At 35.6% G+C, this 18,633-nt stretch overlaps 1 protein-coding gene and 1 long non-coding RNA gene across 12 annotated transcripts in view; one reads left to right on the top strand and one right to left on the bottom strand.

The window, feature by feature from the left end:
- Positions 1 to 18,633, bottom strand: part of LOC138068153 (uncharacterized) — a 237,532-nt gene that overhangs the window by 23,246 nt on the left and 195,653 nt on the right. The gene's annotated exons all lie outside the window — the stretch shown is intronic.
- Positions 1 to 18,633, top strand: part of SLC9A9 (solute carrier family 9 member A9) — a 215,471-nt gene that overhangs the window by 40,284 nt on the left and 156,554 nt on the right. For all 8 annotated transcript variants that reach the window (XM_009688977.2, XM_009688978.2, XM_068954222.1 and 5 more), the window contains exons 5-6: positions 9,197 to 9,312; positions 16,647 to 16,752. In XM_009688977.2, the coding sequence (XP_009687272.2) occupies positions 9,197 to 9,312; positions 16,647 to 16,752 (222 nt within the window). The remainder of the gene's footprint in view (positions 1 to 9,196; positions 9,313 to 16,646; positions 16,753 to 18,633) is intronic.

The raw sequence follows: 18,633 nt of genomic DNA, 5'->3' as shown, positions 1-18,633 counted from the left end.
CTTCTCCTGTTATGCATTTTTAGAGATTCTCAGACTTTCAGTGGTTTAATGTTTGGATTTCAATTACTAACAAAGAAAATCTGGCAAAAGACTAAACCTTTTTCCAGGAGGCAACCACACCCTAACTTGGAAATGTGAAATTCAGACTGAATTTCATAATTGTCCTTTATTTCTATGGAAAATTGGACCAAGCCCAGGAAGACCTGAAAACGTTAAGCTGCTAAAAACATTCAATCGTTTCATCAAAAAAGAATTTACATTTCAAAACTGTATGCTATACTTGGTAAAAAGTTGTCACTACTAAAATAAATAATTAAATGTTCTTCTAGGATACCTGACAAAGTCCATTTAAGGTCTGGGTATTAGTTTCTCCTTTCCTTGTTCTCAAGCACTGGTATCACTATTTGATTGAGCTAATCCAATAAAAATGCTAAAATGGTTTCAAACATGCTCTTTATACTTCATTTCATGCCCTATTTTACAGCAGGTTATTCTCTAATCTAATTTACATTATTCTGAAAGTCACAAACTGTTCTCAATTATCTTTTAATGATAATACAAGCTCATTTAAAGGGAACATCAGGTGCTCCAGTGGTCCTTGCAACCCTAAGAACATCAGATTTTTTCTGTACTTTGATGAGAAATATTTAAATAGAATGATTTTCATCTTTTAAATGTTATTCAATATTTACACTGTATTTCAAAAATGTGGGGCAAAAATATTGCTGTTTCAGAATCTTTGGGTTTTTTCATTCTAAATTTTAGAGAATAGCTGAATTATTTATGAATTAATTCACAGTGCAGAATAACCAAAAACATGACTCTTATCCTCCGCATAGATTAACAGCAGTTAAGTTAGTATCTAGTAATGTTTCTGCATCCGGAGGAAGAGTTCAAAATGTTGTTGATTCTCACTCTCCTGACTCAAAATACTGTTCTGCTGAATTTCTGCTGAATTAGACTTTTTTGCTTTCCTTTTAGTCTTTCAAGTCCATGATGTCTGAAGACTTTACCTAGACAGGTTTTTTTATACTACCATTCTCATTCAACTGTCCTGAAACCTATTTCTCAAAGTAGGATTTTGCTTTACCATGAAGTTCTGAAGAAATTTATTATATAAAGGTTTTTTGGCACAGGGAATGTTTCTGAGGTCAAAAGAAAAGACAAAACGATTCTCATTTCATCCTTCTGTCGATATAATAATGATGTGATATTCAATTACATTAAAGGTTAGCATATCTGAAGCTGATTAAAGGTAAATAAAACAGACACAAACTTTTGTTCTTGGTCTGTAGCTAGTCTATGATATTCACTGCTATCAGATGTCATTAAAGCTGTGGATTTAGCAGAGTCTTTAAATAAAGTCAGATATTTGTATTGGTCATGTGATGGGATTAGATGTCGTCACATTTCAGAATACAAAGCACCCCCTCAACTGAGGACTAGAAAGAAACTTATCTTATAGAAAGCAATTTTATGACTGTCTGCAACAGGTTTTTTTGAACTCCAAAAATTCTTGGTTTGACTGCTGTCAGAAACATGATACCGCATTTTCGTATTGTGGAGATCTAATTATGATAAAACATGGAAAATGGATCTAAACTAATGATGAAAAGAATGGAAAAGATATCATGTTTATAAGCAAGATATCCTTTTATCTTTATTAGAATACAATCCTTATTGCTATTATTTTTTTCTGCTCTTAAAAACTATAAACCGCCTGCATGGCCTACTGAACAGATACAATGTTTTAACGAGGCCATGCTCTTCAGGATATTGACATCTTTCATGTACAGAAAGAACCTTTCAGGTTATTATTGCTATAAGAATGATGATCCTTGAAATAACTCATTGGCAAACTGAATTAGTGCTGACTAATGGAATTAGCCAATCTAATCAGTGAATGTGCTTTACCTGACACCCTGAGTTACTTTCTGTTTTTGTTCAGTATGTGACAACAGTTATGTAATCTGAGAAACTCAAAATTATTGACATGAAATTAAGATGTTTTCAACTCCTATAGGTAATACTCTTTCACTATCTTTTTGTTTTCCTTTCTGTAAACTAGGTATTTTAATTCTTTCCCGTTTCATATGGAAATCTCTCAGTGCCTCTAATTTTTTTCTCACTCTTCCACCAGCTTTTGTACAACTGCTGTTTATTGATTGTTATATTAATTTCTAAAACGGTGCTGTAACGGTATCTAGAAACTCTTACGCTTCTGCCTCATTTTGTAGATTTGGTTCCTTTCACTGTCATTACAACACCTGTGTCTCAAAACATGTATCTAAGATTACCACTTATCCAGCATTTTTGGAGGTTCTCTTAATAAATAATACTAAATCAAGTAAATTTTGATGTGATGTTCAAATCTTTGTAGCACAATGAAATATTCAGTGGCACTATGATTTGGACACCGTACAGCTGACAGTGTTTCGTGGCTCATTTGCCCAAGTAATTATGAGGTTTTAGTCATCACTCAAAGATCAAGTGCAGCTTTTTCATTGCAAAGAGATTCAGAGTTTTCTTTATATAATGTATAATGGCTCAGATTTAAATGGAGCTCAGGAACACAGGGATTCTGAAAGAGTGTTACACTCGTTAGAGGACTATTGAAAATGCATTAAACAATATTGTGAAGTTGTGAGCTGTGGTGAATTTGTCTGCAGCAATATAAGCCAAAATGTTGTGAAACTGCACTATAGTAAGGACCGTAAGAAAAACAATCTGAGAAAGAGATTTTCAGCCTGCATAGGGGCACACCTCACGGCCTTTCTAAGGGGGGCTTGGAAATCACGGAAAGAAGGAGTTAGTAGGTTGCAGAGTCAAAACATAGTCTAAGATGTAGGTTGCAACACAAGGAGGAAAATAGCATATGTCTGACCTGGAGCTTTGACTGTAAGAAAGCATTGCATCATTCTTCTGTAAGAAAAAAAGGTATTTTTTAGTTTTCATGTTTTCTAGTTAATCCTTAGAAAGACTGATTAAAGACAGACACTGTAATAAAACCTAACTGACCAATGATAACTAGACTGATTTACATGCAGTAAAGGATGTTTGAGGACAGCAGAGTAGTGGCAGGATGAGGTGAATGTCTGTTATCTTGTTTTATTTTTGACACATTGTTAGCATTACTTAGCAAAAACTACAATCGCACCTGGAGATTCTGGGCCTGGGCAAAATATTTTTCCATTTTAAAGGAGTAATGTGCAATTGCAGTTGTCGAAAGTGTTTCTGTACCACAAAAGACATTTTCTGTGGTCAACTACTACAGAAGGCTAACGAAAATAAAGTTCATATTGAAATGTAGGAATTCTTGACTTTCCTAAGCAAGATTCTCAAGGAGGGCTTTTTTTTTCTTTTTTTTTTTTCTAAATAAGTAAAAGTTCAGGGATTCAGGCTTTCTGGCCACTCAGGCATTCTGCACTGTTTTACTCAGGCCCGTCCTAAAGCATCCAATGCAGATATAGTTACGATTTTCCTGAAGTCAAAGGACTTAGCTTACTCAGGTGTGATAGCCTTGCAGTTGGGTACAGATACGGTAAACGTAGTGACCTCTGAGCTTGCTTTCAGCGATACAGTGATGACAGACTAGCTCAAGCCCCCTGCAACCACCTTGCTGAAGCCTATGCTTGGATATTTTCCCATGTGTTTCAGTCAATCTCTCCCAATTTTATCATACTCATGGTTTCAGTGTAAGGACAGTCTCTCTCTTTCCTTCTGCAGCAGTAAAGGTGGACATAAAACACAAGGAGATAAACAATCTGAAGTATGTTTTGGATCCTCTCCACTTTTCTGTTACCAATGGCCCCCAAATTAACTGACATAGAAACATGGTCTGTTTTCTTTTATCCACCTCCAGTATCTATTTGCCTAACTTTGAATAACTCTAAATGGCCATAACTTTCCCAAAAGAGCACAAAAGAGCACAACCACAGCAGCTGTGAAGATCAGTTATGGGAGGACAACATCTGAAGAGCCAAGATACTTATAGTACCATGGTCACTAAAATGCAGCCTTGCTTACTCGCACCCCCATACATCCTATCTCTAAGGTGCAATTGTATTTCTCTCCATTAAGCCTTCCCATCAAAACCTCTGGCTTCAGAGGGAAACAGGAGATAATCTGTGACTACAAGAAGAATATTAGTGATGGATCTTTTCCATAGCTCACCGGGAAATGTTAAGCAAAAGCCCTTCCTGCATCGCCTGTGTGATGCCAGGAGCCCCAGCTGTGCTCAGGGAATTGTTTCTGTCCAATCTATAGAGTTTAAAGCTATGTGTATAGTCCTGACACTCAGCTGACAAACAATTCATTGTGCCTATGGTAACTATGAATGTTGAGAATTTGTAAAGCCATTTTTTTTTCTGTTCTTCCAGTGATCTGTATAGCAAAAGGGCTTTTCTACATGTGGGATTTACAAGAGATAGTTCAGGTTAAATTTATTATTGGTTTATTGTTACCTGAGACACTTCAGTGAGGTTTTCCCTGGCTTTGATTAGTTAGTAAATGATTTGTTCAAATTAAAAAACATGAAAATAGCTTTTTCAGTGCCAAAATTGATTTAAAAGATGACAAAAAGAATATACTAGCACAATGAGCACTTTGAAATAACAAGTCATTGTAGCTAAAACATGTGATGTGAAGCATTCAATCGCATAGAATATTGATATGGCAAAAACAGAAAGATCAGAATAAGGGGATGAATATTTCATTTTCATTCTTCTATTTATATTTTGCAGTATAAATATTTCATTCTGACTAATGACTCTTTTTTGTACTATTATGATATCAGTCAATCACTACGTTACATCACACATGAGAAAAAATAAAATCTTCTATTTTTCCCATTGTTGGCTTATTAATATTGCTATTCCTTGTGAAAAGAAAGAAATACAACTCCTCAGGTTCTTTAATCTTTTGCTTGCATGATTAGAATCTGTAGCTATGTTCAACCGGCTTCAGGCTACAAGATAATCATGTCTAGATGCAGTAAGATTCTTCAGGGAGTTAAAATAGGAGATGAAAAATTCGCTGCAGATTAGAAAACATATTTGGGAAGAAAGGTTTAAATTACAAGTCTCATTCATGCTACATAGCGCAACTGCACAAACACTTCAAATTCGGAATTATGCTATTTAAACCTTTAACAAAATGAAGACTTTTAGTAGTGAGATTCTGCAGTGACGTGCTTATGAATAACAAAACTGAAGAAACAACAAGTGCTGCCAAAGTCATCACAAGATTTCCAAAGCCATCTTAGATATTAAGGTTAAACTGATTTGTAATTGTGTTTCCATGTTCTTCATGCAGCTTTAAAGATGTCAGTTCTGATATTCTTTTTAAAAAAAAAAAACAGCATTACGGATTAACAAGATGATTTTACATCCAGGAATCAGTAAAGAGAGTAGCGCTGCTCTACGTAACAGATTTGTAGCTCCGAATGCGGTTAACTTGATTTGCGTCAGCAGTGAGGGTTCGGGTAAGAGTGCGTTCTAACAGGACAGCAACGTTCTGGCTGAAACTCAGAGTCACGGACCTTTGGACGAATTTACAACTTTATAACTGATATTTTAATAATATTTTTATTGAATATGTGTATATATAAAATGGATTGTCAAACATGAGTAAAACAATCAGATTTTCTGAAACTCAGTGGGTATGAACTTGCTAGAAATAACCTAGACATATCAAATCATATGAAATCAGCCCTAAAAATCAGTAGGACTGTTTTTTCCAGTTCCAGTTTATAATAGCAACAGGAAGCTCAGTGCAGGGTGTGTCCTTGGGATTAATGTGCTGCTGTCATTGGACTGTGCTTTTCTCACTGGATTTCCATTAAGAACAGATATGTTGTGTGGGACTAATATCACCATAGCTGGGAGCTCAAGCATCCAGCTGAGATCCAACTTTTAAATATGTAGTACAAAAGTCATACTTATACTACACCATTTACTAGTAGTCTAAAGAGATTTGCTATTAACATTCCTCAGAGATAACCTGCTTCATTATTTAAATTTGACTATAGTAGACTGAGTCAGCTGGTCACCTGAATAAGCTATATCACTAAGTATAATGATAAGCTAGATTGACATTTTTAAACGACAAAAAGTAAAGAGCTGGAATACACAGGGCCAGGAGTGTGATCTCAGTTTTACCAGTCTAAAATGCAGAGTAACACCCATGAAATTTAGGTGAAATTTGTCTTCGTTCTCATGTGTAGAACTGAGAACAGAATCTGATTTCACATGCAGGAAAGCAAAAGTGATTTAATTTAAAATGTAAATTAAAAAATCCTAAATACATGACATGCTCAGCTTGTGGTATATCTAGAGAAATACAATAAAGTAAATTCCCATCTTTTTAAGTGGATGCATGAGTTTATTCTCTATTATGATGAATTTATTAGATGATTTTCTTGTGGGCAGACTCTGAGCTGGCATAAACTGCCATAGCTCTCTTATTTTCACAAACATCGGAGAACTTACTCCCATTCAGAACTTGCCCTTTGATTTCTAATTTTCAACATACCTCTAGGTAAAGTTTTTGTGCAGTCTGGAGAGGATGACAAGAAACTGAATGCTGAGATGACTAGAAAATAATAACTGGAAATGAAGGAAATGAGTTCTGTTTTAAAGTTTTTAAAGCTATTTAGTAGCTGTATCTTTTGCATTTTGTACGGCTGTATGTAGTCAAATCACTTTGATTAATTTGTTACCTTCATTACAAATATACAACTCTTAAATAAAAAGGAAACCATGGTGTTTTAAAAGTTAATTCACAACACTGAAATGATTAGATTAGGCTTTAGACTCTAACTGCAGCACAATAAGACCTTTTATCTGTATCACCACACACACTTTTATAGCTATAAGCAGCAACACATTCGGTTCAAACATAACACTATTTTATTTTTGGCATGTATAAATAGTGAAGATAAAAGTAAGAGCTGTGGTCTTTACTATTCCATTTCCTTAAAAATCAGGGCCAGCTTCGCAATTAGTGTTACTGTTTTATAGAGGCGCTGACGCCCACAGCAGTGTAGCTCATTACCTAACAGTGTAAAGTATTAATTTGAACGGACTTGCCCTCCCTGTCATGCTGCAGTTTTAAAGAGTCAGCAATTAAACCGGTTCAACAAACTCAGATTTCCATAGAAGTCTGTATCTGACTGTGTGCATGTTTCCTCATGTGCCAGATGGAGCAGGAACAAGTACAGATTCCTGTGGCTTACTGAAGCCAGCAGGTTCCCTGTGGAGAATATCACATATCCCAAATGTATGCCTGCATTCATTTGGCTTTATGTTTGAAAAAATGGACCTTTGCCATTGTAACATTATCAAAACAGATTAAATACTTCATGAACTACAAAACAAAAAGAAGAAGAATCTGAATTTGTTGTTCTCTCCTCTCCAGCGGACGATGGTTGACATCTCAGTGAAAAGCACTGGTGTTTAGTCTGATCTTTCAGTTTTATTTCCCTTTTCAATGCAGCTAAGGATTGAACAGGATGGGAACTAAGACCAGGTTCTGCCTGGACTAAGACCAGTCCTCTACTGCACTAAGCTTTATAGCCAACTTAGACCTCTTATGTCAATAAAAGACTCCTGAATCCAGGTTTTTGCAGTTCATCTGCAACTTTTTAGAAATAGTAAGCAGAGCCATATTGAAAATATTTAGCATTGTATGAGAAACAATACTAAAGATCAGGATGATATCTATATTCGATATCTAAAGAATAATCATGATTAAATTTGCCAGACAGTCGAAACTTAATTATATTTATTATTTTTAAATATTTTTAACTGAATCAGAGGAGTATCTCTGGTCATAACCGCAAGCGAGTTTGGGTAATTCTTTCTAAAAGACAGGCATAGGCTAACTTAGTTTCCAGTTGACCTTTGAGACAATGTCGAATCAGGATAGCAGCACCACAATCACTTTTTGAAGAAATTCCTTAAACAACATATATTTGTGCCAGGGATAAAGGAGGCTAACTTCACTACAGTGTCTTGACTCTGTTCCTTGGGAATGGAGAGCAAGTGAGCTCATTAGTCAAGGAGAACCACAGCTGGATAAGCTGGTTTAGAATAATTTGTGATTAACTGTTTGCTAGGCAGCTTATGTAAGTGCATACACAAGTACTTTGGACCCTTGGGGATCTCTGTGGTGACCTATCTGCATCCCTATTAATTTAATTGTTTTACTATACTTCAGAAAATCCACAGCTTGGCATGGGATCTAAAGACAATTTGTAATTAACTCTCAGGCTGAGTATTTGTTCAGTAGTGCTGAATCTGTCAAATTTTCTGTACTCATGTGACTTCAAAAGCATCTTAAGAGTATAGCTATGGGCAAAATGTAGTTAAATATCTTTATAAATGGAGGTATGTTTAAAAGATTTTTTAATATCTTCAATTAGAAGAGCATAGCTGTTAACTGCGTGTGTTGTGTTTATGGAGACGGTATTGAATGCAATTTGTTTTTACTAACTGTTTGGAAATGTATGGAAAAATATAAAAATCTGGTACGGGTTCTAACAACAAGTGAATTGAACTTTTCAATTTATTTCAAGATTCTTGTTAGATTACATATCTCAGATATTATTGCTTAAGCATATAGACCAAAGATAACATTTTCTGTGAAACTAGTAAGGTTTTAGCAGCGCGTTTTGAAATGTGACTTTGTTGACTCACTGTCATTGTGACTTGTTAAATATCTGTCACATCTGGAGACCTCATCTGGAAGTGAGAACACAGCTAGCATTTAAAAGCTGGTAACAACAAAAACAATTCATTTAGAAATGTCAGAAGACGCCACACAGCCAATTGTAGTACTGTCTTTGTGTAACGGCTCTATGACATTAGATAAATTAGTCTTGATAACGTCTTCTTGAGCTCACGTTAGCTTTCTTTTTGGAAAACAAACACCTAAAAGCACTGTCCTCTCCCACCAGCAGATGGAAGTTATTCAGAGGAGTCTTTTCTTTTAAATTGTCTGTGAAGTTTTGATACAATATTTGAACAGTTGAAACTGAAACAGCATTTTTATATGCCAGCAGTGTGTGTTCAGTATTCGTATGGTATGTGCATTTAAAGGAAGCAGAAGGGAACAACAAGAAACTGCTTAATATTGTAAATCAAGCATAAGTGTCTCATACTGTATCTGAACGTCTGTCTTTTCTTTCCTCTGACAGGCTGATAATGTATGGCTTTGTGAAGGCCATGGTACACATTGGCCAGTTAAAAGCATGGGAATTCCACTTTACTGACTGTTTATTTTTTGGATCACTGATGTCTGCCACAGACCCAGGTAACTGTTTAAAATAAATTATCTTTTCAAAAGTCAGAGGAGTAAATAAGAACATATTTAACATAAGAACACATAAGAACTGCGTGTACCATAGAAATGTTCAAAGCCTGCATTTTTCTTGATTTTATTCCCATAACTCCGAAAAGTCTGTTGTTTGTTTTAGTAACTGGTTTGCCTATGTTTAGCTCACCAACTTTATAAATGCAGCAACTGGGGAGACTAGAACAATGTTACTATGCCTTATTCCTCAGAAACCTGCTGATACAAGAACTGCTGTCACTCTGGAGCCTCATGTTTAATAGCTTCGAGATTGGATTCGTGCATGATCTAGCCCAGTTTAACAATATGGTGAACGCAGCTTTCAGATTTGGCCATATAAATACAGTTTTTAAGGTATCAATTTACAATTTGAATGCAGTGCTGCATGACAAATAAAACTGCATGATAAATACCAACATGTTAACCTGAATTTGCAGATATGAGATTCGAAGCCTAAATTTACAGTAAACATCCTGATCTGGGAAACTGGCTTAGTGAATTCTAGAATTACAGACTCATTTAGATTTGACGGGGCCTCTGGAGGCCATCTAATCCAACCTCCTAATTAAAACAGGGCTAACTTTAAAATTATTCAGAGACTTGTCTAGTTTTTGTTACACTGAAAATTTTAATAAGAGCACTATGATATTAAAAGTATTGCTTTGCATCAGAGACAATCATGAAGGAGAAGGTGAAAATGGTATTTGTTGATATTTTATCTACAATACTTTCCAGAAAAGATTAAATACTGAAGGATCTTGATTATTACTGGGAAAAGTGAAATAGGAAGATATAAGTTAAATACCAGAAAATTAAATTGGGAAAAAGACGAGAAAAAAATTGATAGCCAGGAGAAAGATGCAATCGCAATAGGGAGCAAAGGATTCGATATCTTGAGATATCTTCAGCTAACAGCTGGATGTTTTTCTCAGAGATTTGTCTCAGATAAATAAAAGTTAAAAAATTTAAAGTCAGTAAGGTAAAAATGAGTCTGAGATATTCGAAGCCTGAATGTTCAGAATTGTGAATGATCACAATTAATGATCTAATGATCCCTTGTGATCTTAAGCTCTGCAACAGGAGTGGTTTGTGAACAACCCAGACACAAAAAAGGACTCAGGGAAATTATTCAGTCAGCAGTTTTGAATTTTGAACGCGTTCGGAAAATGCACAAGAGTTCATGGACATTTCACAAGCAGGAAGGAAAAGAGTTTTTTATGCTTGCCATGTATATATATAGACAATTTATCTGATAGAACTCCACTTGTTCATAAGTAACATTAGTATTCTTCTGATCATCACATGGATACTTATTCATTGCACATGCTTTCAGTTCCTTCTGCAAGGGATTCAACGTGGCAGAAGGAAGAGAGCAGAACAGTACACGTAAGGGTCGGTGGTTACAGTCATGCAAGCTACTAGGTGAATAAAACTATGTTGACCATCATAATCAAACAGTATTTTATTTCTTTGAAATTGGAAAGAGACCTCGGAAGTCCTGCCCATTAGCTCTATCAGCGTTTAGTCTCACATTGGATTCTCGCAGAATCCTTCAGTCGAGCTGTTCAGGTAGGGAAACAGAAAGCATGTTATGATGCACATGATATGCTGCACTAGTGTTAACTACCCCTTAGAAGCTTTTCTGAGAAACTTCTGAATAATTCTTTCAAATTTGTGGCTATTAAGAGAAATGACAAAAAGCAATATTGTTCTACAAATGTATTCCATTCTTTAAATGGAACCTCAATATTTTACAAAGAAAATTGACAGCTTGTGATGTATCGTTCCAATGGCTTAAAACGTGGCATAAAACAATTTATTTTCATCAAACCAGTTGTTGCATATAAGATGCATCAAATCGTTATTCTCAGATTAATCCAAATATCAATGTACTGCCTCGTATAAATTCTCTCAACTACTTTAATGAGATCCAGTACATGATCAGAGCCCATCTTCAGAACAACTGATGAACACAGAGCCCGAAAGCACAAACAAAACCTAGGAAAATAAATTACTTATGGAATAAAGGTTGCTTCCAAATACAGCTCTTGACTGTAATATGAATAGAGTTTTGCACTGCCTTGGCTTCTCTTTCTGATTTTCAACGCAATATTATTTAGTTGCACAAATGAACAAACTGACTGGTAAGGAGAAATGTAGAAGACAAACACACTGATTTTGATTATAATACTATTAATTCGTCATTCATTCATCTGGAACCGTGGTGAGGAGGAAAAAAAAAAAAGAGAGATGCTCCACTTTTGCTGGAAAGAATAAGAAGTGACAAAGATTACTTCTCCCAGGTTTTTTAATAAGCTTAAATAGTTAACACTGAATTTGTGAAAACTATTTTAGTGTGAAAAGCTACCAACAATTAATGTTGCTTTTAGTTTCTCTTCTGCCTATGTAGTGTCTACGCATTGTTTTAATGTTCAGTTTTCCTCCTTCTGTTATCTATTCACAATATTTTAAACTATTATGTGTTTTACTAATCTTATCTATAAATTTCAATCCTCCAAAGGCTTAAAGAATTTTGAACAAAATTTTGTCCTTGATTTAATGGTAGAAGTTAGTGAAAATATTTCATTGTGCTGTAGGATTTGCTAGTGAATTATAAATTCAAGCCATGCAAAGTGCTCACTGGACGTCCAAAATCAGTTCACACATGGTCCTCTGGAGGAGTGATATATGCAAGGGCATAAGATAATCAGTCTAATGATTTGATATGTGATATCTAGCTTAAAAAAAATCTCTCATCAAATGCTGTTACTGTCATAAAAGAAGGATAGAATAATAAATTACTAGGCTAAAATAATAAATGACTGTCAGATTTGCTACCTGATTTTTCATTCAATTTTTCACTATGTAGGATTATAAAATCATTTATAAAAGGGTTTTAATTTACCTTGGCTGTGAAAAGTGATAAAGTCTAAAAAGATGCTAAAAGCAGATCTGTTGACATGTCAGAAGTTGTTTTGATTGAGTTTCTTATTTTTAAGTGTAAAGATAGGCTGGTAGATGTTTATGTGTTCATCTAAACGTATAAACTTCATATTTAGTCTGCGTAAAATGGCCAATCTGAGTTTTCTCTGCTGTGAATGACAGCACAAAACCTGCATACGAATGAAAAGATTTGACCTCTACTTTAGCCACCAAAAAAATAACTGGGAAGTACAACTTGGGCAGTTTGTCTTAGCTGTTGTTATTAACACACTCTATGCAATGACCTTCCAACCCAAAGACATTTCATGTATCTTCAACACTTCTCTTTTTTTAAACTTTTGACATTTCAAGCGTAGAAAACAGATTTTCCTTCAGAAAAGGTTTTCTGAAGCACAGCTATTTCTGAGCTATATGAACTCCCTTACCTTTGGTCGTATTGATAATCAAGGGGCCCTTTTCTGTTTAAAGTTTCTATGGTTACAGCTGAACCAAAGATGTGTGTTGTGCTGCTGTTTTGATAAAAATGGATATTCATCAGAAAGAGCAGTTCCCGTTGCTCATAAAATCAAAGAATTTTGCATTTAAAAGGATAATTTATACAGCAGATAATACATTTTATAAACTGGTTATATAAGCTTATTTATAAACATATTCATAATTAAAATATTTTTATGCTTTCTCCTTATTCACCACTGAGGTAATCTGTGAGCGGCATGTAGGGAAGGGAGTCTATAATTAAAACTGGAATTGTTATTTTTAGAGAAAAATGGATGGGAATCATAAATGAGATTTCCCTCATCTTATTTTCTTACCATTTGGTACTGTCCCCCAAGAGAATTTAGGCCAATGAGCTATAAAAGATATTAACTGTCATAGTCAGAAGATTAAGCTAAGATAATACTGGTACTTTATATACTGGTCTCATTTAGTTTCTGCATTTCCTTATTCCTTTCAAATATAACAACAGCAAAGAGGTATTGGATACAGTTAGCTCAGGCATTATTGTAGTTTGCTGATATATTAAGTTATATATATTTTAAGAGGAATTAATAACAAGCCAATTTGTTTCTACACATGTCAAAAAAAAAAAAATCCTTCACAAACCAGCTTCATAGACACCTGTTCTGACTTGCAGGACCAAAATCACACTAGGTATAGCATCTAACAAATGTTACCACAGCCCATGAAGTCAAGGAAGAGGAGAGTCAGACTTCTCTTGGCACAAGTACTGAGACAGTCTATAATGCTTCATTATTTTAGGCTTTCCATTATCGAATTTATTTTAAAAGTTCACTACCCTTTTATAAGGCAGGAGCTTTGATATGTGTTTTTCATATTCATGGCAGTTTTCTGAGTATCATGATTGAATATCAAGGCCATTTTCATAGGCCCATTCTAAAGTAAATCCACAGCTTCTCATAAGTGACATAGGAAAATGTAATCTTGATGAAACGACTGGTAGGTGGTTGGAAAACAATGTGAAAATGCCTCACTGAACACTCAAACCGGGTGCACATGCTAAAGAAGATTCTGCAGGTCTCTGTCCTTACACTGATACCGCTTGATGTTTTCATTAGGGAGCTGGCTAATGCAATAGCAAATGCTTCTTTAATGCATAGTACTATGCCAGGAGGAGATTGCAAACATTTCCAAGGACAGGATTAGAACTCAATATGGTTCTTGTAAAGGTTTAAAATCAACAAGGATAAATACTAAACTCAGAAATAATCAACTGAATAAATAGAAGATAGGGAATGAGCGTTCAAGCAGCACTTCTGAAAAGGATTTCAGGTTTACAACATGAACATGTGTCATCAGTATCAACACCTGGCAAAAGAAAAGAAAACTGGATTTGTAAACACATATTCTACAGCATCTTTTCACTCTATTTCGCAACAGCAAAGTGTCAACCCCTGTACTCAGATCTAGTTTTCGGCATTGCATTTCAAGAAATACATGGACTGATTACAATAATTTCAGGGAAAATTAGCTAGTGATTAGAGGGCTAGGAAACATGACTGAAAGAAGCAAGTCAGTTTAGAGAAAAGATGTCTGAAATGAGTCTCTGAATAGGTAAAATGCTGCTGGAAAGGAAAAGGAATAAACACGACAGTTTATTCATGTCTCATTGGGCTAAGAAGGAACGTTACAAACTTGAAGAGCGGGAGGAGAGATTTAAGTTAGACGTTCAGGAATAACTGCAGTCATAAGCTGTAGGAATACTGAAGCACTGGGTTAGTCTCTCTTGGAATTTGTGGAACCAGCATCACTGCAATTCTTTAAAAAGAGATGAGATAGACCTCTGTCGGCAGTGGCACAGGCGTAGCTGGTTGTGTCTTGGGCCAGTGAGGGACAGGGACAGAGCAGATGCTGGACGCGGTCTTCCTCCAAAGAACCAAATTCTTCAGCCAGGGACTGGCAGTGCTGAAAGAAGATCTAATAACCTCCACTGGATATGGGAGATCTGTCTGAAATGGGAGGTTCTGTCTGAGAACTGGTTAAACTGATAAGTCTCTCCCAGAAGAGGCAAGTGATGTGTTACTGTGGTGCTTTCTGCATTATCCTGCTTTCATTTGAAACGATTTGGAGTCAGATTTTGGGCGTAGAATTGGAAGGGAAAGAGGATATACTCGTTTTGAAAAAGAAAAGGCGTTTGTGTTCACAGGAGGCAAGAGAAGGGAGGGGAACGTGTAGGCATGTCTTTAACTGGTTCACAGTTAAGAACATTGAAGCGGGATTAATAATCCAGAAAAAACTTGAATGTAGACATTGCTGAACCAAGAAAATGCCTTTTGCCAGTAAAGCTTGTTCCGACACCTTTGAATTGTTCTGGGAAAATAACTCTTTTCCAGATTTAAAATATAACTGTACTGGGAGCAGATGGGTGAATGTGCCAGGATAGTTATATATAACTAGTTAATTTAAATACAGCTATATTAGCAACTGTTCGTCTACACACATCACCTAAATTGTCCTCAGTAGAGTAACACTTCCAGAGTTCTTCAAAGATAACATATCAACAGAGATCACTTGACGTAAAATCACAGGAGAACTGAGAATCTGTAAACTGCCTTATAAATTGACTTTTAGATTTCACAGATATTTAAGCATAATTTATAAAATTTTGTGAACAATGATTTCAGTCCTATTAGGATTACGTGCAGAAATTCCAAGAAATTTGATTAAGACAAAAATAATCACCTGTTCATGTTTTTGTGTGAATTATCAGCAGCCACCTTAACCTAAAAGTATGCAATTTCCATTTCCGAAATGTCAGCTGTTAACATGACATCCTGGAGGCTCTTCTAATCTCCAGGATTCCTGTGCTATGAGGATTAAGTCAATTGCACAATTATGTACTAGAATGAGCACCAGTGAAGCAGTGAGCTACTGTGTAATTTCTAACCATACAAATAATTGGGGGCCTTTCCATTAAATTTAGTTTAAAAAGAGCTGCTTCCTCCATGCAAAGAGAGAATACTGCTATCAACACAGAGCGTTGATAGCCTTTTCGTTTACAGATTACAAAGTAATATGTAGGTTTAGGGAAGCATTACGACCCCCTGTTTACAGGTAAGGAAACTGAGGCATAAAATGACTAAGGACTCCTTTAATATAAAGAAGATCTATAAGAATCAGATACCTAAATATGAGCCAAATGTCTAAATACCTGTGAGGATATGTGTCTAAGTGATTTGTCCAACTTCAATTTAAATTCGACACAATCTAAATTCTTCTAATGTACTAGTAAGCTAAAAATTAAACATACCACGTAACTCAGGGAGAAGGAAGGAACTTAAATTAATTATATGCTGAAGGAACCTTAAAATGATGTACAAGTATCAGATGTCCTGAACTGGATGAAAGGGCTTCATGATTACAAACATGCCACTTGAGGTAAAAGTTTCTATGCTGCTGATGGGACAGGGTATAAGGTTATTTGCCCCTTTAACTGTCCCCGAGTAAACACACATTACAGATGGGTAAGTATATTATTTCCTTCTTAAAACAGGTAAACTGCTATTCTCACAACCCACAAAGTCTATGGCAAAACCAACGCCTTTTTAGCACCCTTTTTCCTCTGTGGTCGCAAGAACTTATTCTTTTCATGAACAATAAAATACACTATGAGATTTTCATTTATGCATGATTTCATACGCAACAAGGAAAGTTCTTTCCTAACTCAGCTAAAGCAACAAAACTCATATAGTAGTGCCAGATTTAAGGATCTTATATATCAACTTCAGTTAATCCCTGGACTTCTCAAAACTCATATCCTAACATTGCGTTATTTCTCGAACTGCTAAAGCAATATGAGGATAATAAACTCACTGTGCTTTGTCTCCATACAGTGACAGTCCTTGCTATTTTCCATGAGCTGCATGTTGATACAGATCTGTACACACTCCTTTTTGGAGAGAGCGTCCTAAATGATGCCGTGGCTATCGTGCTGACATAGTAAGTATACCTACCTCCATTCTTTACTTGGTGATGAAATTCAAGCTTTAATTGCTGATATAATTCTCTTTGTGCAAGTATAGATACAGCATTTGAAGATTACATTAGAGGGATATAGTTATGGAGTTGTTCTTGGTTTGTCAGTCACCAGAATTCAAATGTTGTTAATGGTAGCTGTATAGCCAAACTGCAATTTCTGTTCATTTGCTTTAGTCTAGAAAACAGTATATTTAGTAAAATGTTTAAATTTAATTTAACATGATTTCCTTTCCTCATCTGAAAAAAAAATCTCAACAAAATAATGCTGAATGGGCACTGAGGACATAGGGCAACTGTAAAATTGGAGACAGAAGTTCTGAAACAGAAGCTATCTCATATTCTTTTTATTTTTTGCAATCTATTATTTTCCAAGATTAAAATCACAAAGTGGTGCACTGTAACCCAGCTTATCTCCCTCTGCCTATTAAATCCAACAGAGCTTCAGCTGATAATATGATCTTAAATTTATATATAGCCTTTTCATTCTCAGGAATCATCACACAGATCACAAATGATGGGCCAGAATCACAAGTACGTGCTGTCCTAAAAACACACATGCTAAGTACATGATTAACAGGATCTCGGGTTAACTCCGCTCTGCATGTACTACATGCTTCCTGGAGCTTTGCTAGAAATACAAATAATCCTCTCAGATAATCTTAATAGTAACACAACTTTGCAAAAGCAAATTCTACTTTCCAGGATGCTTGAAGATGTTTCACAGAAAGCACCAGTCATTGCCACCTATCTCCTTAAAATACTGTTCCTTAAACTAGGAATGATTCTGTCCTTGAGAAAAATAGGTTTTTATAGAGTTTATGTTCATTAAAAAATGAACTCACATCTTGTCTGAAATCCCACAGAGAAGCTTTTAATAGTTTAGTTGCAACAAAACCAAAATTGTTTCAAGAACAAAGAAACAATATTCCCTTTTAATTTATATTCTCCAATTATCAGTCTGGTTACATTCACCTACACTAATCTCCTTGCATTGTTTTTGGAGCAAGAATTATATTTCCAAATGCTGTCAAGTGTCTGAGCACAGCACTTGAGGATTAGATACAGCACAGCTGTCACATTCAGTGACTGTGCTTGGAGTGTGTCACTTAGCAGAGCATCTAGTACATCAGAAAATAAAATGCACAAAAGGAAATCTAAGAAAGAGTACAAACTGCAGATAGAATAGCACCCATTAAACTGGCTATTAAATAGGAAATAAGCATGCAGTGACAAAAGTCTAAGAATTTTTTTCTCTTACTGTTTCACTTAGTTTTATATAGTAAAGACTTCATTTTATATAATACAGACCAAGTCTTTTAAAGCCCATTTAGACTCTTCTTCTGCTAGTTTGAGGTTCCTAGCGACTGTGTAACAGTTAAGGCTGCAACCAGCTCTGAGACCCACAACCTGCTGGGTGTCTGTAGCTACCGCAATGTCAAAGTGTATGGATCTTTTCAAAGGTGAAGCTCCAAGAAGCTGTTGAACTGCAAAGCATATCTAGGAAGAAAAGTACTATCATGTAGTACATGATTCATGAGTTTCTAACATCTACTCTTCCCTGTACTCAGATCTAGGTTATGTCCCCCAGCCTGTTATGTTCCCCTGCCTGGATACAGAAAACCATATGAAGGATGCCTGCTGCAAATGCTGGCTATCTTCTTCTCATGTTTTCTTTGCTGTATCTGGCAGATTACAGCTCTATTCTTTACCATAGAATTGCTTGTCCCTGGAAAACTAATGAAGCGTGTATATATTCAGCAGGATTGATGCCTTGATTTCTACAATAGACTCAGTCATTTGTAGAGACTGAAGAGAATATATGGTGTCATCCGTTATACTTTT

This window comes from Struthio camelus, chromosome 9 (genome assembly GCF_040807025.1).
Source record: "Struthio camelus isolate bStrCam1 chromosome 9, bStrCam1.hap1, whole genome shotgun sequence".
Taxonomy (NCBI): domain Eukaryota; kingdom Metazoa; phylum Chordata; class Aves; order Struthioniformes; family Struthionidae; genus Struthio; species Struthio camelus.
The sequence above is the reverse complement of the archived record's forward strand: the minus strand, read 5'-3'. Positions and strand labels throughout refer to the sequence as shown.